This window comes from Pavona decussata, unplaced genomic scaffold (assembly GCF_977016875.1).
Source record: "Pavona decussata unplaced genomic scaffold, jaPavDecu1.1 SCAFFOLD_180, whole genome shotgun sequence".
NCBI classification, from domain to species: Eukaryota; Metazoa; Cnidaria; class Anthozoa; order Scleractinia; family Agariciidae; genus Pavona; species Pavona decussata.
The window spans coordinates 2,059,124-2,081,846 of NW_028145590.1; the positions used below are offsets into that span (position 1 = coordinate 2,059,124).

A 22,723-nucleotide genomic window follows, 5' to 3' on the forward strand; every position below is an offset into this window, starting at 1 on the left:
TGTCTCCGTTTCGAGTGGTACTCTTTGGTCAGTTGGACGACAGCCACCCAAATGCATAGGTCGTCATTACTATCCCCATCACCAAAACTACCAACCGAGTCCATGTATTTGACCAGGACTGTGACATGAAAAGGAACAAGACTAAGATCCCGACAAGGACAAAGGCCATTTCCATAAACACCAACAGGACTTACGACTATGACTGATTGATCATTATCGCCATGGATATCGTTATTGCCCACATAAATGTCTTTTTCACACCAAAGAAAAGGATTTGACACTTACACTGTACATTTAGGTAAGCACTAGCATTGACAGATTCACCCAAGCCATTGTCAGCTGAGCACCAAAATTTTCCAGATTGGTTCCTGTGAGTTGTGACACGCAGTGTGTCTCCTACACCGACAGTCTTTCCATCTCTGGTCCAAGTGATGCTGGGAATAGGGTTACCAATGGCAGTGCAATGGAATGTGATTTCATCGCTTTCTCGGACTGTTTTGTCAATCGGAGTAGACGTGAGACTTGCTGGAACTGACAGATTAATAAAAAACAACAACCGCGTTACATTCTGTGTCGCACTTTAGCTATAAAGCAGTCTCAGAATTGAGCAGTTCAAGATTAGACTATAACGTGTACCTTTTAGAGTAATTTTTCAATTCCACCCAATAGAGTTTTATATTATGGACTAATTAATATTTTAGATCGTACTTTCGAGGGCATTTCAGTTGTTGGTAGATTTTCGTTGAATAAAAACGTTTTAGTGGTATTATATAAACTGCAAGAATCTTTTTCCTTTTCTTGACAAGCAAAAGGTTATGCACGATGTTGTGGGGACGAAATGAAGAGCATAGTGCCTTTAAATAAGGTAAACAGGCCACTACGAGCTTAAGTAGGCCACTATGGCGGAGCTTAACCCGTTTGTATAGCGTGGAGGAGTATTGCTCCATCCCCCTGGGTGGCTAGTCCATCGCAGGGTTACCCCTAGCATTATGTCGCCAGTACCCATTTACACACCTGGGTGAAGAGACGCTCTAATCACCACACCACTGTGTCTCCCTTTATGAAAATAGTCATTAAATGTTTGATAGTGACCTTAGAATCACAATTTATTCCAACCACTGATCTAAAAGGATACTTGTGCGAGATTTATACTCGGGAAAAGTTGAATTTATATTACCTGTTTGATGACTGAATTTAAATGTTATCATTTCAACCTTTACCCACTGATCACAATCTCATACAACAGGATAAAGACCAGCTTTTCAGATTGAATCTCTGACATAAATCAGCACACATTTCTCTTACTTCAAGTAAACAACGCCTTAGTACTTACATCTTACGTCAAGGAAGGCGCTAGAGTTGATGAATTTTTGAATACCATTCTCGGCAGAACACCAATATTGGCCCGACCGACTTCTTGATGCTTCAAAGCTCAGCGTATTTCCAGTACCTAGTGTCTTTCCATCTTTAGACCAAGTTATGTTAGGAGTTGGGTTTCCAATGGCAACGCAATGAAACGTTGCCATGGTACCCTCCATGACAGTCTGGTTTGATGGTCTTTTAGTCCAACTTGGTGAGTCTACAAATTGGAACACAAATAACTTATTTGAATCAAATAAAATTGTTTAGTCGAGCAGTTCGATTCTTATCATTAATTTTGTTATGGCGGCAAATCATCTGTATTTCTGTTTGCTATTATGTTACTCATTTACCGCAGCCCTTCTTTTTCATGCAGCATTCACTAATTCTCTGTATGGAAGCCTTAATGTACAACTGCAGAGTTCCCCAAGCCTTTGTCTTGGTTGTCCTAACGATTTCTTCAAGAAAGTAACGGAATGCAGAGAGCACCCACTAATAACCTACCCTCTGCGGTCTTCAGATTGAAAGTCCTATGGATGGGCTTTTTACTATGATGCTAGCACATTAAGATTTTTGATTACGGTTATGTAAAGCCCGAGAAACGTAACTAAAGTAATCGGTACTTATTTTTACACTTTATAGGTAAACAGTTGTTTAATACTTACATTTCACTTCAAGATGAGCACTAACGTTGATAGACAAGCCCACGCCATTCTCCACCGAACACCAGTATTTTCCAGAATCATTCTGGACTGCTTTAAAGATCAGAGTTTCTTCTGAGCCCACAGTTTCCCCATCTTTAATCCACTTAATCCTAGGCACAGGGTTACCACTTGCAGTGCAATTGAATACAGCATCCGAGAATTCATTGACTGTTTGATCCGCTGGCTTAGTTATTAAATGTGGTGGAACTATAACAGGAAATTGTAGTCAATCAATTATAGTTGTAACGGCCTATTTAATTACATAGGTATGTGCGGCCTCAAGCGGTCCGATTCTCTTTGGTCAGAAATAGGTTATATTACAAAAGTATAAGGGGTTGTTAAGTCTTCTGAAATATGGTATCTAAAGTAACACATTTTGTTGGAAATAAGGCTAACGTTTCCCCACTTGAGCTACACAAGCCCTTCCAATAAAATTTGCGGGGTTCCCTATATCGCCTTGTACGGTTGCCAACATGTAGTCACTATTGTAGCTTGCTCGGTAGTTTAAGTCTCTAATCGGAAAAACAGATTTTTATGCAATGGTTAATACATACACTGAACATCAAGATTGGCACTAGCATTGACAGTTGAATCCAGGCCATTCTCAGCTGAACACCAGTATTTTCCAGAGTAACTCCTTTTGGCCTCCAAGTTAAGTGTTTCTCCTGTGCCCACAGTCTTTCCATCCTTAATCCATGTTATATTTGGAGCAGGGTTTCCTGTAGCAAAACAATGAAATGTTGCCATTGTACCCTCTGTGAGCGTCTGATCAGCTGGTGTCGTCACTAAACTTGGGCCAACTAACAAGAAAAACAAAAATCAGTTACTTAAGAAAGTAGATGTCCATCCAAACAGGGCCCAATAAACAGTAAGAACGCGACGACATGGCCACCTTATTTGTGTACCGTAAACTAAAGGTTTGTCAGCTTTCTTTATGGTAGTACGCCAGCATGTCTGCCACGCTACTGCCATTGGAACCTGTAGGAACTTACTTACATTATCATCATCATCATCATCATCATCATCATCATCATCATCATCATCCTCATCATCATCAATCCTTAGCACTCCCCGGAGAGCATAGGGCGTCCACCACTGCACGCCACCTTGCACGATTCCTTGCTGTCAAATCCGCGATATATATTTGATCATATGTAACGTCGGTTTTCTGCTTAACAACATCATTGGAGGCAAGGCTAGTAAAAGAGTTACACTTAAATTTTTTTAACTTACACTGAACATCAAGGGAAACACTTGTAATATTTGCATCGATTTCATTTTCCGCGAAACACCAGTATTTTCCAGAATCGTTTCGCTTGGCTTCCAATCTCAGGATTTCCTCTGTACCTACAGTCTCTCCATCTTTAATCCACGTTATGTTAGGTGTTGGGCTGCCTTTAGCGCTACAGTGGAACGTGATTTGTTCACCTTCTCTGACTTTTTGATCAGTTGGTGTTCTTGAAAAACTGGGTGGAACTGCAAAAAAAAGGTAAATATTCAGTTACGTTTACTTACTTTTTCAGAAGGAAATGACGTACTAAGGCATAATACCCTAACATTTGTTAGAGAACGTGATCACACAACAGATAAGTAAAGTTGGCACATGCATGGTAACGTTCCTTAAGTTTGCAGAAATGATTAACATATCAAACTGTTCACGAGAATTGGAATTCTTCTTACAGCTGACATATGAATGTCAAATATACCTCGCTTAGTTTCAAGAAATCAAATCCAGCACACGTCTACTCTTCCAGCAGTTTGAGTCAAATTGGCTCGCATGCGTATACTGAAGACAATATGCACTCTTAGGATATACATTCCATGGTATACCGCTTTTTAAAAACACCGCATAACTAGCTATAACTAACCGCTAGTAAATATCTTACGGTTTTGCACTTACACTGCACATCGAGGACGGCGCTAGCATTGCCAGCTGGTTGTAAACCATTGTCCGCTGAACACCAGTATTTTCCAGAATGATTCCTGAATGCTTGGAAGCTCAGTTCCTCTCCTTCCGCCACAGGCATGCCATCTTTACTCCATGTTATGTTTGGAGCTGGGTTGCCGATGACAGAACAGCGGAATGTTGCTATCGCGCCCTCAATAACTGTTTGTTGTGTTGGATGTATTGTCGAACTTGGCGGAACTGCAGCAAAAATCATAAAAGCAATTAAGAGAATTGAAAATCTTTTTACAATATCCATGATCGTATTTCAAGACAGATGGCTAACGTTTTTAAAAGTAGCCCTCGCAAATTGTTTGGCAAATATCATTGATAGCAATGTTTAGTTTTGTGGATCCTTACTTCCCGATAATTTAAGTCAAATTGTTAGATAAGTATACGGTACGAAATCCATGATGATATCTTCAAATGCCCTGTGCAATTCTCCTCAAATGTATGACATCTTTTTACAATATCCATGATCCTATTTCCAGACAGATAGCTAACATTTTTTGAAAGTAGCCCTTGCAAGTTGTTAGGCAAATATCACTGATAGCAAAGTTCAGTTCTGTGAATCCATACTTCTCGATAATTTAAGTCGAACTGTTAGATAAGTATACGGCACGAAATCCATGATGATATGTTCAAATGCCCTTTACAATTCTCCTCAAATGTATGATGAAGTGTCAACATACAAAGGAGCCTATACCAACCCCCTTTTGGTCAATTACTGATTTCACCCCACCCTCCCGACCGGAAAAAAATATTAAAATAAAGAAGAAGTTGCGACCAAGTCCACCAATCGTTTAAGCCACGGTGCTCTTTTAGGCGATCATTCAAATGATTAAAAATACAAAACTACTGCAACAGCGTCAAACTTGGCAGCTGCTTTTGTCTCGATTAGAAAGATGTTTGAGAAATTCAGGTATCGAAATCTTGCATTGCTTTGGGGAATGATGGTAATCCTAATCCTGTACCTATCTGTACTGTTGTTCACCTGATCACAGTTTAGATGCAAGAATATTAAAACTTACACTGCACATCAAGTTGGATACTAGCGTTGATATTCACACCCAGTCCATTCCCTGCAGAACACCAATATTTTCCAGAATCATTTCTGTACGCCGTTAACCTGAATGTGTCCCCTGTGGCTATGGTTTTTCCTTGTCTGTACCACGTTATCGTCGGAGTTGGGTTACCAGTGGCATCGCAATGGAATATGGTATCATCACCTTCTTTGACTGTTTGATCAACTGAAGTTGATGTAAAACTTGGTGGAACTGTCAAGCAAACAAACAAAAAAAAAATAGTTTTGGTCGTAGTTTATCAGGACCAACAATTTTAACTACGTCAGAGCCACGAAAGATTTAGATAAGGAAGACCCAAGGAAGTTGCAATTTTTTCCTATTGTTTTCGCATTGGACTGATAGGCCAGGGATGTAATAGTTTTGTATTATTATAGGCGAAGCGTTAAAAACGTTTAATGCCTAAGTCACGTTGTCTGAGCACGCACACCGGATTAATCCTAAATAGGGATTTTAAATTTGGAATTCTCGTGACCAACAGCAGCAGCAACACAATATGAACGAAATGCCCAAATTAGCTTTAATAGGCTTATAGTAGACCAGTCACCCTATTGTCATTGAACCAATAAGGAGTCTACACTTCAGTAAGCGCCCCCCTTTACAGAGGACGTTTTACTGAAGATCAATGGAAAATTAAGGAAGGTATTGTGCAAACAACCCGGTGCAAAACTTAGATAATTAACATGAAGACTGCATATACCCTGCCGGATAATAGTTAGAGAATACCCATTGTGACCACAATGATTAGAAAAACCCGTAGACAAACTGTTTAACTCTTAATTATCTTAGCAGAAAACGAAATAATTTTAATTGGAAAACAACATAATTAGGCCGCATCAGAAAATTTCTCCCTTCTTTTGTCACGGCCCGTGGCATCGTTGCCTATCAGTGCATCGTTGCCTACCTGTCTTCGAAAACAAATTGTTACGTAAGCAAATATACACTCACATTGGACATTTAGATAAGCAATTGCTTTTACAGTTGCGTTAAAGCCATTATCAGCTAGACACCAATATCTTCCAGAGTCGTTCCTTTTCGTGACAAAGGAAAGTGTGTCTTCTTCACCCACAGTCTTTCCATCCTTTATCCATCTGATCTTTGGAGTTGGGTTTCCAGTCGCATTACAATGAAATGTTGCCATGGCACCCTCGATCACGGTCTGGTTAGTAGGCTGCATGTCCAAACTTGCTGAATCTACAACAGTTAAAGAGTAGAATTACACATTATGGTTGGGATATGCATGTGGCTCTCCTTAGCAATATCTCTAAGACATAATGGGAGTCTTACATTTTTTACAAAAATTGAAAACGATTTTCTTTTAACTTTTGCTTGAATGTTTTATTTCAATGCGAGTTTTACGTGCCCTTCGACAACAAAATCCAGGATGGTAGATTACTACAGGCCAGCTTTGTAGAGCTGTACACGATGATATCATTCTAACTCACATCACATTTTATGGACACGTATCCAGTGTAAGGCATAATAGTTAATACTGAAAAGTCAATGGGGATAGCTTTCACTGTACAAAAGTTGTCGAACTTACATTGAACATCAAAGGAAACGCTAGTGTTGACAGTTTTGCCTATTCCATTATCCGCTGAACACCAGTATACTCCAGAGTGATCTTTCCTAGCTTCAAAGCTCAGTTTTTCTCCTGTAGCCACAGTATTGCCATCATTAGTCCAGGTTATGTTTGGCACAGGGTTACCAGTGGCATTACAGGTAAACGTAACCTGATCCATCTCAGTCACAGTCTGATCGAAAGGTGTGATAGTAAAACTTGGTGGAACTAGAAATTAAAATGTGAAAAGAAAGTTGGAAATCAGTTCGTTACGGGTGGCATGGCCAACGGTTGTCAATGTAACTTGTAACATGACTAATTGATTAAAAATCAATCAAAAGAGACTTGGATAACTCATGCATATTAATGCAGCGAGAAACTGTTTATGTTATAACACTGACAATACTGTTCAAGGGTAATGCAAAGAATAGTCGGCGAGTTGAGCCAACTTCGACAATTTTTTTTTTTTTCGCCGAATTTTCACAGAGGTGGGAAATGTATTGCAACAGTACGTTGCTCTCTCCCTTTTATGGGGACACAAACGTTAGTCTCATGATCACTCTGTACCAACAAGGGAAAACCTCCAACCACACATGACCGTCATCCGTAAAGTAACCATTGCCAAATTAAAACAAGGTTGTCGTTCGTACTCAGTCATTCTCATGAGCCAAATTTACAATTAGCATGGCTTCGAAACCTCAGAGTTACTCTATTCCCGTCATAATCCATTTCCATTTCCCGAGCAAGCAGATGGGCTACAAAAACTTCACGTTTCGTAATGATTTCAATATGTGTTTACCCTTGTGGATAGAGACAAATCGATAAGAACATTGAAGAACTTCACCCTTTTGACAAGAAAAAGGATCAAACTGTACTCTTTACTTCATGTCAACGTAGCTGAGACCATAGTATTTGTGCATGGACATACATAAGCGAGTACTTTCCCATTCAGCGTCATACTTACACTGGACATCGAGGTAAGCACTAACGTTGGCCGTACCAATGAGACCATTATCTGCGATGCACCAGTATTCTCCAGACCGATTCCTGACTGCGTCAAACGTTAATGTTTCTCCTTCAGCCACAACTGTGTTATCTTTGATCCATTTTATTTCTGGTTCAGGGTTACCAGACGCAGTGCAGTGAAAAGTTACTTTGCTGCCTTCAGTGATGGTCTGTTTACTTGGCGTTTCAGTCAGAGTTGGAGTAACTACATGAAATAAGATATAATAGTACATAAATGGAATGTCGTACAACGAGAAGAAGGTGTTACTGATACTCTCAAGACTACGTGGTTCGTCTCTATTTTCTGTAACATAAAGCAACTTATCCCACTGCTTCATCATCTTGATCGAATGCTAGTCTGCGGCAATTTGTTCAGGTAATTTTCCGTACATTCGTTCCATGGTATCTATGAATGTACTTAAATTATTTGGAGATCAACAATACGGAGTAACCTTTGTTGTCCCACGAAATAACACAAGGTGATGACCAGCTTGAAGTCGTATTTCTTACGATCTTCCAAAGCCTGATAAAATGTCGACACTCTTGCAACTATATCACTGCGGTTCCTCTCATGTAAAGTTTCCGTTCAATCTTAAATGTTCATGAAATAAAAGAAATTTTCAATGTACTTACACTGCACATCAAGGAAAGCACTTGCACTGATAGCCAATCCCACTCCATTCTCAGCTGAACACCAGTATTCTCCAGATTGATTCCTATGTGTTTCAAAGTTCAGTGTGTCTCCAGTACCCACAGTCTTGCCATCTTTAGTCCAAGTTATATTTGGCTCAGGGTTACCAGCAGCAGTGCAGGTAAATGTAGTTTGCTCCTTCTCAGTCACGGTTTGATTTGAAGGTGTGCTGGTGAAGCTTGGTGGAACTAAAATGATAACATTAAATCACAATAAGAAATAATTGAATGCACGCAGATCGCGTGGGATATAAATTGTGCTCTGCTTTGAGCACTTGATAGCTCAGCTATCCAGTGCTTAAAGCAGAGCACTATAAAGTAGTTATAGCCAAGTACCAAGCCGCTAGAAAGTGCGCTATTGTTTTACTGATGAGGCCTAAGAAAGAGGAAACAACTGTCCATGGCTACCACTAACTGCGTGATTTGGCTGTGTGTATCCTTAAGGTGCTGGCCAACCGCAGAGCTATGCATTGTGACCTTTGCAGGCCTTGCGGATTAAATGGTCTTTTTTGTTTTTAAACTTACACAGTACATTGCCAAAGTTCATTGGAGGATGTCTCTCTTATTCCATTTAGGAATCGTGCTCTTGTATCGGTCGTTTAATAATTCGAAGAATTTTTGACGAGACACGAAAGAAAACCGTGGCCGATGTTCAAACCCATACACGGTCGTCATACACGTCCTTCGGTAAACCTTGTCATGGAATGCTCAAGACAGCATAGACAATTGGCAGGGCACTAAATACACGGGTTTTGTTTGGCAAACCACTAAAAGATCCTATAACATCCAGTGTTAACAAATTCTTTTGCAGCAAAATACCTCAATGTTTTAAATGAAAGAATTGATATCTTGTTTTAATCAGATCATAGTCAACGGTGATTGAACCAGTAAGAACGTGTATAGACGACTGTAATTTTCTATGTGTATAAAATGTTTCATATGTAAATGTGTACTCACATTGCACATTAAGATAAGCAATTGCTTTGACAGTTGCGTTAAAGCCATTATCCGCTAAACACCTGTATCTTCCAGAGTCGTTCCTTTTTGTGACAAAGGAAAATGTGTCTTCTTCACCCACAGTCTTTCCATCCTTTATCCATCTGATCTGTGGAGTTGGGTTACCGGTGGCATTACAATGAAATGTTGCCATGGCACCCTCGATCACGGTCTGGTTAGTAGGCTGCATCTCCAAACTTGCTGAATCTACAACAGTTAAAGAGTAGAATTACACATTATGGTTGGAATATGCACATTATTCTCCTGAGCTATTTTTATTTAGAATATCTCTCAGACACATAATGGCAGTCACACTATTACATACATTTATTGGGGTGTTCCGTTTCAATACGAATTCTACGTTTCCTTCGACAATAAAAACCGGGATAGTAGATTACTACAGGCCAGAGTTGTAGAGCTGTACACTATGACGTACTTCCACCACATCACATTTTATCGATACGTATCCAGCGTAAGGTCTAATAGTTTCAATGTATCTTAGTCAACAAACAGCCAACGGCGACAGAAGTTGTCAAACTTACACTGAACATCAAGGGAAGTGCTGGTGTTGATACGCTTGCCTATTCCGTTATCCGCTGAACACCAGTATACTCCAGAGCGATTTCTTCTAGCTTCAAAGCTGAGTGTTTCCCCTCTACCCACAGTTTTTCCATCTTTAATCCACGTTATGTTTGGCACAGGGTTACCAGTGGCATTGCAGGTAAACGTAATTTGATCCTTCTCAGTCACAGTCTGATCGGAAGGTGTGATAGTAAAACTTGGTGGAACTAAAAATTAAAATGTGGAAAGAAAGTTTGAAATCAGTTCATACTGGATGACATGGCCAACGGTTGGTCAATGTAGCTTTTACCATGACCAATTGATTAGAAATCAATCAATTAATGAGACTGAGAACTCATACACATACTTAGACTGTGTAGTTCCATAGACACTTTCCAAAACGTTTAAAAACTTATCTTTTCAAAATGTCTTTTAAATAGTGATTTTTGTATTAACCCCCCCCCCCCCCTTGTTTTTAGATAATTCTAGTTTTTAACTTGATATTCCAATCCTTTTTTTATCATTATTCATTGTAGAGCGCCATGAGCAAGTATTGATTTGGCCCTATATAAGTATGTATTGTTATTGTTATTGTTATTGACATCTTAGTATCGAGTAAGCGATGATCAATGAATAGTGTCTGTTAAAATTTCCTCTTCCAGTTCGGTTGCCATTGATAGCTGGTGTGGCATATATTGGATTTACGCACGCTGCACACTGTTTATCTTGTAACATTGCCAGTACTGTTCAAGTGCAATGAAAAGAAAATTCGACGAGTTGAGCAAACTTCGACAAAATTGCTATTCACCAAAATTTCAAGGAGGTAGGAAAAGGCATTGCAATAGTTCGTTGCTCTTAACAAAATTTCGCGCGATCTTTCGTATGCAGAAAACGATTTTTTTTTTACGGGGACACAGGGGTTCCTTTTACGGTGGGTAAAACCTCTGATCATATATGATCGTCAGCTTATTTGCCAAACTGACATAGGTTTTCGTTCGCACTCAACCATTCTCGTGAGCCAACTTTACTATTAGGATGGCTCCGAAACCTCAGATTTCACCCAAGTTACTCTATTCTCAGAATCTCATCATAATTTTTTGCCCCTTTTCTTCTCCCGAGCCAGCCGAAGGGCTTCAAAACCTTCACTTTTTTTAATGATTTCAGTTACCCTAATTTATGGTTAGATATAAACCAGCGGAAAAAATTAAACAACTTCATCCCTTCACAAGATAAAGGATCTAACTGTACTCTTTATTTTAAAAACGGAGTGAAAAGCAGAACATTTGTGCTTGCACATACACAAGCGAGTACTCTCCCATACAGCGCCATACTTACAATGCACACCGAGGTAAGCGCTAGCGTTGGCCGTGTCATTGAGACCATTATCTGCGATACACCAGTATTCTCCAGATCGATTTCTAAGTGCGTCAAACGTTAATGTTTCTCCTTCACCCACAACTGTGTCATCTTTGATCCACTTTATTTGTGGTACAGGGTTACCAGACGCGGTGCAGTGAAATGTTACACTCATGCCTTCAGTGATGGTCTGTTTACTTGGTGTTTCAGCCAGAGTTGGGGCAACTACAGAATTTAGGATGTAATAGTACAGCAATAACATATAGTATGAGTAGTAGGCCGAAACTAGCAATACAAAATGTCGCCAAGTCGTCGCTGATATTCCTAACACTAGGTGGTTCATCTCTATTTTCTCGGTAACACTGAAAGCAAAGCGACGAACGCAACACTTTTACAACGAGAGAAAGGTCGGCCTGCGGTGCAAAACGTCGCTGATAACTTCAATATTAGGTGGTTCGTCGCTAATTTCTGTAACATATTGAACGGGATGCTAGTCAATCGCAAAGTTCATATTAAGTTAATTTTCCCTAAACTCGTTCCCCGGTACCTATGAACGTACTTGAATTGTTTGGAGATCAACAACGGCGAGTAACCTTGTTTCTCCCAAGAAATAACACGCTGTGATGATCAGCTTGAAGACCCACTTCTTATCACCTACCAAAGTCTCATAGAAAGTAAACGCCCCCACCACTATACCACTCCGGTTCATTGCATGCAAAGTTTCCGTTCAATCTAAACTATTCAAAAAACAAAAGTAAAAGAAATTTTCATTGCACTTACACTGCACATCAAGGTAAGCACTTGCGTTGATAGCCAATCCCACTCCATTCTCAGCTGAACACCAGTATTCTCCATATTGATTCCTATGCGTTTCCAAGGTTAGTGTCTGTCCAGTTCCCACAGTCTTCCCGTCTTTAATCCAGGTAATATTTGGCGCAGGGTTACCAGCAGCGGTGCAGGTAAATGTAGTTTGTTCCTCCTCTGTCACGGCCTGATTGAAAGGTGTGTTGGTAAAACTTGGTGGAACTAAAACGATAACATAAAATAACAATAAGACATTGAAGACATTGTACTCGTAGGACATACATTTCATGGTTTAACACTCTGATTTAAGCATTTCACAGCTATAGCCAAAAACGTAACAGGTAGAAAATCTGCTGTTGTGACACGGGGCGTAGTGTAGTTGTTTATCAGTTAATAGTCCAAGGTCGTTGAACCAATAGGATTCGTCTGTATACATCTGTAACTGTCTATAAATGCAAATTATTACATGTGTTTTTTTACTCACATTTCACATTAAGATAAGCTATAGCTTTAACAGTTGCGTTAAAGCCGTTATCCGCTAAACACCAATATCTTCCAGAGTCGTTCCTTTTCGTGACAAAGGAAATTGCGTCTTCTTCACCCACAGTCTTTCCATCCTTTATCCATCTGATCTTCGGAGTTGGGTTACCGGTAGCATTGCAGTGAAATGTTGCCATGGCACCCTCGATGACAGTCTGGTTAGTGGGCTGCATGTCCAAACTTGCTGAATCTACAACAGATGAAGAGTAGAATCTGAAAATAATTATAATTGGAATATGCAGCTTTTATTGAGAATGTCCCGCACAAATATCATGGGAATCAGATATTTTTGACATACATTTACAATTGACTTCTTCTTCTTCTTCTTCTTTTTTTTTTTTTTTTTTTTTTTTTTCATTTTTTGCTGAATTGTTTCGCTTCAATGCTCCTTCTATGCTTCGATATCCAAATCCGGGATAGGTGATTACTACAAACCGATTTTGTATAGCTAAACATTATGATAACATTGTTCCTAACATCAAACTTTAATGGACACGTATCCCAGGTATAAGAATTAACACTTTCAATTTCTTTTAAGTCAACACTGAATAGTTAACGATGACAGCTGTCAGTGTGCAGAGGTTTTTAAACTTACACTGAACATCAAGGGAAACGCTTGTGTTGATACTCTTGCCTATTCCGTTATCCGCGGAACACCAGTATTTTCCGGAGTTACTTCGTCTTGCTTCAAAGCTCAGTGTATTTCCTGTAGCCTCAGTCCTGCCATCTTTAATCCAGGTTATGTTTGGCACAGGGTTACCAGCAGCAGAGCAGTTGAAAGTAATTTGATCCTTCTCAGTCACAGTCTGATCGGATGGTGTGATAGTAAAACTTGGTGGAACTTGAAATGAAAACATGAAAAGAACGTTTTAAATGGGTACATAGTGCCTCTCCGGTTGGCCAACATAACGCCTCAGATACTAATTCAGCAGAAAGCAAACCATGAGAATTCGTTTTCAAACCTCATATCATTTATAACGGTCAGCTGTAAAGCGACTGTTACTAAATTAAGTTTGTCATTCCTATTCAATTATTCTTTGTAAATGGCATGACTTCGAAAACTCTGATCTAACACAAGTTAGTCTATTCCCATGCATCTTTATTGAGTTTGTTTTTTCTTTACCCGAGCCTGCGAAATGGGTACGATCAGTTGAGGTTTATTACATATTCCAATGTATATTTACCCTTCTGGAATTAAAGCGACAAAACTATTGAACAACTTTTTATCCCATTCACACTTGTAGTCTTTATTTTACATCAAAAAGAGTGAAAACCATTTGCACTGGCACATACGTTATCGATACTTCCCCATCCCGCTACTCCGTGTATCGGAAGGAAAATCTACAGCTTCATACTTACAGTGCACATCGAGGTAGGCGCTACCATTGACCGTGACATTGACACCATTATCTGCGATACACCAGTATTCTCCAGATCGATTCCTGAATGCATCAAACGTTAATGTTTTTCCTTGTCCCACAACTGTGTCATCTTTGATCCATTTTATTTCTGGTACAGGGTTACCAAATGCAGTGCAGTGAAAAGTTACTTTGCTGTCTTCAGTGACGGTCTGTTTACTTGGTATTTCAGTCAAAGTTGGGGCAACTGCAGAATATAAGTTATAAAAGTATAGCAATAACATATGGTATGAGTAGAAGGCCGAAAATAGCTGCGCAAAATGTCACCAAGTCGTCACTGATATTCCTAACACTAGGTGGTTCATCTCTATTTTCTGTAACATCTTAAGAAAAGCGACTAAGGCATTCCGTTTTCACCCTGAACAGGTTAGTAGTCCACGGTAAGATTCTCAGCATTTTGTTAGGCTGATTTTCGGAACAGTCGTTCCGCGATCAAATCTTTCTTGTTGGACAAAAAATAACACGATGTGGTGAGCAATTTACCTGAAATACATTCCTCACTTCCTTCCAAAGATTCACAAAGTTCTACGCCCTTATCACTTCAAAACTTCGTCTACTTACAAGTAAAATTCCGAATCATCAAACAAATTATAAAGTTTAAGTAGACGAAATTTTCACTGAACTTACACTGAACATCTAGGTAAGCACTTGCGTTGATAGCCAATCCCACTCCATTTTCAGCTGAACACCAGTATTCTCCAGATTGATTCCTATGTGTTTCCAAGCTCAGTGTGTCTCCAGTACCCACAGCCTTCCCATCTTTAGTCCAGGTAATATTTGGCGCAGGGTTACCAGCAGCAGTGCAGGTAAATGTAGTTTGCTCCTTCTCAGTAACGGTCTGATTTGAAGGTGTGCTGGTGAAACTTGGTGGAACTAAAATGATAACATTAAATCACAATAAGAAATCGAAGACATACTCGTAGGACATACATTTCATGGTTTAGCAGTCTGATTTAAGAACTACATAGCAATAGGCAGATGTGTAACCGGTAGAAAATATGCTGTTGTGACACAGGACGTAGTATAGTTTTTTATCATTTAATAGTCAAGGGTCATAACATTCGACTGTAACAGTCTATAAATACAAATTATTACATGTGATTCTTTTAACTCACATTTCACATTAAGATAAGCAATTGCTTTGACAGTTGCGTTAAAGCCATTATCAGCTTGACACCAATATCTTCCAGAGCCGTTCCTTTTTGTGATAAAGGAAAGTGTGTCTTCTTCACCCACAGTCTTTCCATCCTTTATCCATCTGATCTTTGGAGTTGGGTTACCGCTGGCATTACAATGAAATGTTGCCATGGCACCCTCGATGACAGTCTGGTTAGTAGGCTGCTTGTCGAAACTTGCTGAATCTACAACAATTAAAGATTAGAATTACAAATTTTGGTTGAAATGTGCACGTGAGGCAGAAGGATTGATACCACTCTCTTCTCGACTTTCCTTAGCAAAGTTTATACAGGATATACCTCACAGACAATATGGCAATGATATTTTTTTAAGATCATCGAGAACACTGCGCAAGCTTTTAAACTTCTGTTGGGTTTTTCGTTTCGTTTAATGCCAAGTTTAAGTTTCGTTCAACAATGAAAATCAGTAAAGCGAATTTGTACAGACAAACTTTGCAAAGCTGCACCTAAGAACGCTATTCTACCTTACTTCACATTTTTATTTGTCAAGTGTATAAGACCCAACGACCGGCGGCAGCTGTAAATGTGGAGAGGTTGTTCAAACTTACACTGAACATCAAGGAAAGCACTAGAGTTTATACTCTTGTCTACTCCATTTTCCGCTGAACACCAGTAAGCTCCAGAGCGATTTCTACTAGCTTCAAAGCTCAGTGTTTCTCCTTTAGACACAGTCTTCCCATCTTTAATCCAGGTTATGTTTGGCACAGGATTACCAGTGGCATTGCAGGTAAACGTAATTTGATCCCTCTCAGTTACGGTCAGATCGGAAGGTGTACTAATAAAACTTGGTGGAACTAGAATTGACAATATGAGGAGAAAGGTAGAAATGAGTGCGTAGTGGATGAAATGTCCAACGGATGGTCAATAAAACGTCTACAAACACTAATTGATAAGAAATCATTCAAGTAATATATCAAACACGAGACACAGTGTTTCATCACATATCAAACACCGAGAAGAGAGTTGAAAATACGACGCGCAGCGGAGTATTCTTGACGAACTTCGAGGTTTTTGATGTTGTGATGAAACACTGTGCCGAGTGTTTGATATAACTTCTCAAACAAACTGATTTTGAAGGAGAAATTAAGGACGCAAAAACGAGGAGTTTTTCATCAGATATCCAAACACGTCACGGTGCATGATTTCCTTTGTCTTTGGCTTTTGAATTATTAATGAGTTTGAGAGGGAGACTTGGAATACTCATACATACTGATATCTTGATATCAAGAAAGCGCTGATCATTAGGCTCCTTTCGAAATATTAAAATTCAACTTGATATCGAGGTCCAGAGGACACAAACAACAGAAATGACTTAACTTGATTATCGTATTTCCTTTGTTTGTGTCCTGTTGGCCTCATTGTCAAGTTGAATTTTAATATATCAAAAAGAGCATATTGACAGCGTAAACAAGAATTTCCTTTCTCAGATCTCATAGCATAAATGGGATTTACGCACGCTGAAACTCTTTATATTTTAAGTCTTATAACATTGTCAGTACGGTGCAAGTGTTATGCTAAGACATTTCGGTGAGTTAAGCAAATGTCGTAAAACGACTGTTGCAAAAGTTCGTTGCTTTCTACAAAATTCCCCGCAATGTTTCGTACGCAGTGTATGAAATTTTCTTTTTATGGTGATACAAAGGTTGGGCTGCACCGACATTAAGCGAAAAATTCGTTTCGAAACCTTCAAGGATATATTGCTATAAGCTCTAAACAACCAATCCAAAATTGACGCAAATATCTCGTACACAAGTATTCAATGATGCTCGGTCAGCAAACGCTAGACCTAGTTTGACTTCAAAAACTCAGATTTAACACAAATTAGCATATTATCACGTTGATTATTTGCTTTTCCTTTTCCGGAATAACTACAAAAACTGACTTTTCCGAAGTACTCCAGTATGTATTTACCGGCCCAAGTAACAACGTTATAAGAATATTGAAAAACTCGATTTTCATCTCTTTCACAAAAATAAAGTAAAATGATCAAACGGTAGTCTCTTTATTTGATACGAAATGGATTGAAAACCATATCATTTCATCCAGAATCTCCATTTTTTTGTAACGAAACCTACAGCGCCAGTCATACTTACAATGGACATCAAGGTAAGCGCTAGCGTTGGCCGTGTCATTGAGACCATTATCTGCGATGCACCAGTATTCTCCAGACCGATTCCTGAGAGCGTGAAACGTTAATGTTTCTCCTTCACCAACAACTGCGTCATCTTTGACCCATTTTATTTCTGGTGCAGGGTTACTAGACGCGGTGCAGTGAAAAGTTACTTTGCTGCCTTCAGTGATGGTCTGTTTACTTGGCGATTCAGTCAGAGTTGGAGCAACTACATGATGTAAGGTGTAAAAGTACGTAAAAGACCTATCGTACAAAGAGGAAAAGGCCGAGACCTGCAGTGCAAAGCGTCAATGATATTCGGAAGGTTAGGTTTTTCCTCTCTATTTTCGTAACATAAAGCGAATAAGATCACTGCTTTTTCACCATGACCAGGATACAAAGCCCATCGTAAGGCTCTGATTATTTTGTTAAGCTAATCTTCCGTACATTGGTTTCATCAAACCTATGAATGCACTTACACTGTTCGGGGATCCACAACGTGGAGCAACTTTTCTTGACCCAAGAAAGAAAACAATGGGATGACCAGCTTGGAACAACATTTTTACGACCTTTCGAAGCCTAATTATACTACAGACACCCTCGTCACAACAGCACTACGTCGACTTGCATGCAAACTTGGCATTGTATCGTAACTATACATTAAGTAAAAAAAGAGTTTTTAATGTACTTACACTGTACATCTAGGTAAGCACTTGCGTTGATAACCAATCCAACTCCATTTTCAGCTGAACACAAGTATTCTCCAGATTTATTCCTATGTGTTTCGAGGCTCAGTGTGTCTCCAGAACCCACATTCTTCCCGTCTTTAATCCAAGTAATATTTGGCGCAGGGTTACCAGTAGCGGTGCAGGTAAAAGTGGTTTGCTCCTTTTCAATCAGGGTCTGATTTGAAGGTGTGCTGGTGAAACCTGGTGGGACTACAAGGTTAAAATAAAATGATAGTAACTCTGAACTCGTGGTATACACATTTCATACTATAGGGCTGTGCTTTATGCACTGCAGAAGATATGCTGTGGTTTACACTGCACAGCGAGTGCTAGCTTTACTAGGTAGGATTTCTAGCATTAGCAGCTGGTTGTAAACCATTGCAGCAATACTTTTGAGAACAATTGATGTATGTTTGAAAGCTCAGTTTCTTTCCTTTTTCACATTATAGCAATAATAGTGTTGCTTGAGCGCATTTTCTTTCTAAATATTCGAATGCGCTTGTATGATTAAAAGTAAACTTAACAAACAGTATCCACAGCAAGCGACCATTACTAGAAATCTATACATTAAACTAAATTATTCATTCTTCACGGATCTTAAGTATTTCCACTGGGTAACTGTCACTAACATCAGATAATTTAAATCCTCCACTCCCGTCAACAGCGATTGAACCAATGACTTTCGTCTATATTCCACTGCAACTATCTAGAAATACAAATAAATACACCTGTAAATATCTACTCACATTTTACATTGAGATAAGCAATGGCTTTGACGGTTGCATTAAAGCCATTATCAGCTAAACACCAATATCTTCCAGAGTCGTTCCTTTTTGTGACAATGGAAAGTGTGTCTTTTTCACCCACAGTCTTTCCATCCTTTACCCATCTGATCTTTGGAGTTGGGTTACCGGTAGCATTGCAGTGAAATATTGCCATGGCACCCTCTATGACAGTCTGGTTAGTGGGCTGCATGTCCAAACTTGCCGAGTCTACAACAGTTAAAGATGACGGTCAAAAAATTGCGGTTAGAATATACACGTGGAAAAGAACGACTAATATTATCATTCCAACCCATCGACTCCCTTTAGAGACGTTTATTCAGTATTTCCGTCATACACATCACGCCAATCATATGTTTGTTACTTGCTTTAAATTTTTACTTTTTTTGTTTGACACATCGGTTCAATGCCTTGTGTAGCTTTGCCTCGAAAGCAAAATCCAGGAAAGTGGATTTCAGCAAGCAGCCCTTTTACAGCTGTGAGTAACAATGTCATTCCACCTCACATCACATTTGTATGTACGCCTATTCAGTGTTTAAAACTTTATGGTTTCAACGTTCCTTTAGACAGTCAACGGTGACAGCTGTCAACGTGCAGAGGCTTACAAACTTACACTGAACATCAAGGAAAACGCGGGTGTTGATACTCTTGTCTATTCCATTTTCTGCTGAACACCAGTATACTCCGGAGTTATTTTTCCTAGCTTCAAAGCTCAGTGTTTCTCCTATACCCACAGTCTTGCCATCTTTACTCCAGGTTATGTTTGGAACGGGGTTACCAGTGGCAGTGCAATTGAACGTAATTTGATCCTTCTCAGTCACGGTAAGATCGGAAGGTGTGATAGTAAAACTTGGTGGAACTAGAAATTATAATATGAAAAGAAGTTAGAAATGAGTACGGAGTGAATGAAATGGCCCTTTGTTGATGCATATAACGTCTGCGGTAACTGATTCCTCAGATATCGGCAATCCACGAGACTTGGATAACTCATGTCAGAACTAAGCGAAAAGATCTTCAGAATTAGCATTACTCAGAGTTAAAGGAATTTAGCCCATTCTTTTCATAATTGGTTGGCTGCTTTTTTTTTTCCGATGCTGTGAAATAACTAAAAAAATGTCAATTTTCTGAAATATTTCAGTACTTTATTTACCTTTCTAGGGACGTCAACAACTCTTCATCATGTTCACAACCAAAACAAATGAAACTGTATTCTTTATTTCATATCAAACGGATTAAAAACAATAACATTTGAGCTTGCACATACAGAGGCACATCCCCCCCCCCTCCCCCCGAGCTTCTCCATATCTTGTAACACAACCTTAACGTCCTACTTACACTGGACATCAAGGTACGTGCTAGCGTTGGCCGTGTCATTGAGACCATTATCTGCGATGCACCAGTATTCTCCAGATCGATTCCTGAGTGCGTCAAACGTTAATGTTTCTCCTCCACCCACAACTATGTCATCTTTGATCCATTTTATTTCTGGTATAGGGTTACCAGACGCAGTGCAGTGAAATGTAACACTGATGCCTTCAGTGATGGTCTGTTTATTTGACGTTTCAGTCAGAGTTGGGGCAACTGCAGAATAATAAGATTGAAAAGTACAGCAATGACATCGTAGAAGGAGGAAAGGGCCGAGACCTGCAGTGCAAAGCACCACTTATATTCTGAAGGTTAGGTGGTTCATCCCTACTTTCTGTAACATAGCGGGAATAAGACCATTGCCTTTTCACTCTGATCCCAGATGCAAGTCCATCACTAGGTTCTTATTATTTTGTACGGAGGATTATTTGAAATAATCTTCCGTACATTAGTTTCATGGTACCTATGAATGCACTTCTGTCCTCAATTGTTCAGAGATCAACAACATGGAGCAGCTTTTCTTGACCCAATAAATAAAACAGTGCGATGACCAGAGTGGAACCAAATTTTTTACGACCTACCCAAGCCTAATTAAACGACAGACACCCTCTCATCACAACAGCACTGCGTATGCTCGCATGCAAACTTTCCATTGTATCGTAACTATATATAAAGTAAAAGAGAGTTTACACGGCACTTACGTATACACTGCACATCTAGGTAAGCACTTGCGTTGATAGCCAATCCCACTCCATTCTCAGCTGAACACCAGTATTCTCCAGATTGATTCTTGCGTGTTTCGAGAGTCAGTGTGTCTCCTGTACCCACAGTCTTCCCGTCTTTAATCCAGGTAATATTTGGCGCAGGGTTACCAGCAGCGTTGCAGGTAAATGTAGTTTTCTCCTTCTCTGTCACGGTCTGATTTGAAGGTGTGTTGGTAAAACTTGGTGGAACTAAAAAGATAAGATGACAGTGACAAAAATTAATGGCGTCCTAAATTCGTGTGATATACATTTTATTCTATACAGCTAAGGTCTAAGCGATTCATAGCTAGCTTTAGCTAAGTTTGAAACCAATAAAAGGAATATGCTACGGTTTGCACTGAATATCGAGAGCTAATATTGGCAAGTGATTGTTATCTTAATCGCCTGAGAAGACAACTAAATAATTTAATTAAAAAACAAGATTATTTGGCCGCTTGATCAGAGATTCTGCTTCCCTGTGACACAGCGTTTGAGAAAGGTGCTTATGAGTTAGTATTCAACGGTGATTGAACCAATAAGATTTAAGTATGTTCCACTGCACCTATCTAGGAATGCAAATAATTACAGGCGTAAATATATACTCACATTTTACATTCAGGTAAGCAATTGCTTTGACAGTTGCGTTAAAGCCATTATCAGCTAAACACCAATATCTTCCAGAGTCGTTCTTTTTTGTGACAAAGGAAAGTGCGTCTTCTTCACCCACAGTCTTTCCATCCTTTATCCATCTGATCTTTGGTGTTGGGTTACCGGTGGCATTGCAGTGAAATGTTGCCATGGCACCCTCTATGACAGTCTGGTTAGTGGGGTACATATCCAAACTGGCTGAATCTGCAACAATTAAAAATTAGAATTAGAAATTTCAGTTGGATAAAGCGCGTGGGAAAGAACTACTTACATGACTCCCACTCTTCGACTCTCTTTAGGGAGATTTATTCAGTATATCCCTGAGACATATGTTTTGCCAATGATATATTTTTTATATATATTAAGAGCGTTTCTAAATTTGTACTGTTTTTTTTTTTATTTGTTTTAGTTTTTACGTTTCGGTTCAATGCCTTTTGTACGTTTGCTTCGAGAACCAAATTCCAGGATACTGGATTTCTGCAGGTGGGCTTTGCTCAGCTGTACATAAGATAACGATTTTAATCTACCCCTAATCACATTTCTCTGGGTACCTATCCACTGTTTACGGCTTTATAGTTTCAAGGAATCCTTAGTCAGCATACAGCAGCGGCGACAGCTGTCAATGTGCAAAGGCTTACAAACTTACGCTGAACATCTAGGGAAACGCTAGTGTTGATACTTTTGTCTATTCCATTATCCGCTGAACACCAGTATACTCCAGAGCGATTTCTTCTAGCTTCAAAGCTTAGTGTTTCTTCTCTACCCACAGTCTTGCCATCTTTAATCCAGGTTATGTTTGGCGCAGGGTTACCAGTGGCAGTGCAAGTCAACGTAATTTGATCCTTCTCTGGGACAGTCTGATCGGAAGGTGTGATAGTAACAGTTGGCGGAACTAGGAATGAAAATATGAAACAAAAGTAAGACATTAGTGCACAGTGGACTAAATGCCCCTCCGTTGGCGAACATAACATCTACAATTACTAAGTCATCGAAAGCAATCAATGCAATTTGGATAACTCATATTGGCGCTAAAAGAAACTTTCGTTTCCAGACTTTCAATCATATATGACCGACAGCTATAAAGCGGCCATTGTCGATTGTTGTTCGTTGTCCACTATTCTTCAGAATTA

General features: G+C 39.4%; 1 protein-coding gene across 28 annotated transcripts in view; it reads right to left on the reverse strand.

Moving 5' to 3' along the window:
• LOC146463215 (hemicentin-1-like) overlaps nucleotides 1-22,723 on the reverse strand; it is a 77,510-nt gene that overhangs the window by 15,311 nt on the left and 39,476 nt on the right. For 4 of the 28 annotated variants that reach the window (XM_085084665.1, XM_085084669.1, XM_085084667.1 and 1 more), the window contains 29 exons: nucleotides 22,240-22,485; nucleotides 21,552-21,797; nucleotides 20,910-21,155; nucleotides 20,173-20,418; nucleotides 19,451-19,696; nucleotides 18,802-19,047; nucleotides 18,020-18,265; nucleotides 17,311-17,556; nucleotides 15,766-16,011; nucleotides 15,137-15,382; nucleotides 14,649-14,894; nucleotides 13,963-14,208; nucleotides 13,199-13,444; nucleotides 12,548-12,793; nucleotides 12,040-12,285; nucleotides 11,239-11,484; nucleotides 9,885-10,130; nucleotides 9,304-9,549; nucleotides 8,290-8,535; nucleotides 7,616-7,861; nucleotides 6,634-6,879; nucleotides 6,039-6,284; nucleotides 5,040-5,285; nucleotides 3,964-4,209; nucleotides 3,297-3,539; nucleotides 2,618-2,863; nucleotides 2,025-2,270; nucleotides 1,334-1,579; nucleotides 286-531 (listed from right to left, as the gene is read on the reverse strand). In XM_085084665.1, coding sequence (XP_084940791.1) covers nucleotides 286-531; nucleotides 1,334-1,579; nucleotides 2,025-2,270; nucleotides 2,618-2,863; nucleotides 3,297-3,539; nucleotides 3,964-4,209; nucleotides 5,040-5,285; nucleotides 6,039-6,284; nucleotides 6,634-6,879; nucleotides 7,616-7,861; nucleotides 8,290-8,535; nucleotides 9,304-9,549; nucleotides 9,885-10,130; nucleotides 11,239-11,484; nucleotides 12,040-12,285; nucleotides 12,548-12,793; nucleotides 13,199-13,444; nucleotides 13,963-14,208; nucleotides 14,649-14,894; nucleotides 15,137-15,382; nucleotides 15,766-16,011; nucleotides 17,311-17,556; nucleotides 18,020-18,265; nucleotides 18,802-19,047; nucleotides 19,451-19,696; nucleotides 20,173-20,418; nucleotides 20,910-21,155; nucleotides 21,552-21,797; nucleotides 22,240-22,485 — 7,131 coding nt within the window. The remainder of the gene's footprint in view (nucleotides 1-285; nucleotides 532-1,333; nucleotides 1,580-2,024; nucleotides 2,271-2,617; nucleotides 2,864-3,296; nucleotides 3,540-3,963; nucleotides 4,210-5,039; nucleotides 5,286-6,038; nucleotides 6,285-6,633; nucleotides 6,880-7,615; nucleotides 7,862-8,289; nucleotides 8,536-9,303; nucleotides 9,550-9,884; nucleotides 10,131-11,238; nucleotides 11,485-12,039; nucleotides 12,286-12,547; nucleotides 12,794-13,198; nucleotides 13,445-13,962; nucleotides 14,209-14,648; nucleotides 14,895-15,136; nucleotides 15,383-15,765; nucleotides 16,012-17,310; nucleotides 17,557-18,019; nucleotides 18,266-18,801; nucleotides 19,048-19,450; nucleotides 19,697-20,172; nucleotides 20,419-20,909; nucleotides 21,156-21,551; nucleotides 21,798-22,239; nucleotides 22,486-22,723) is intronic. The other 24 variants (XM_085084668.1, XM_085084674.1, XM_085084671.1 and 21 more) reach the window with 24 other exon arrangements.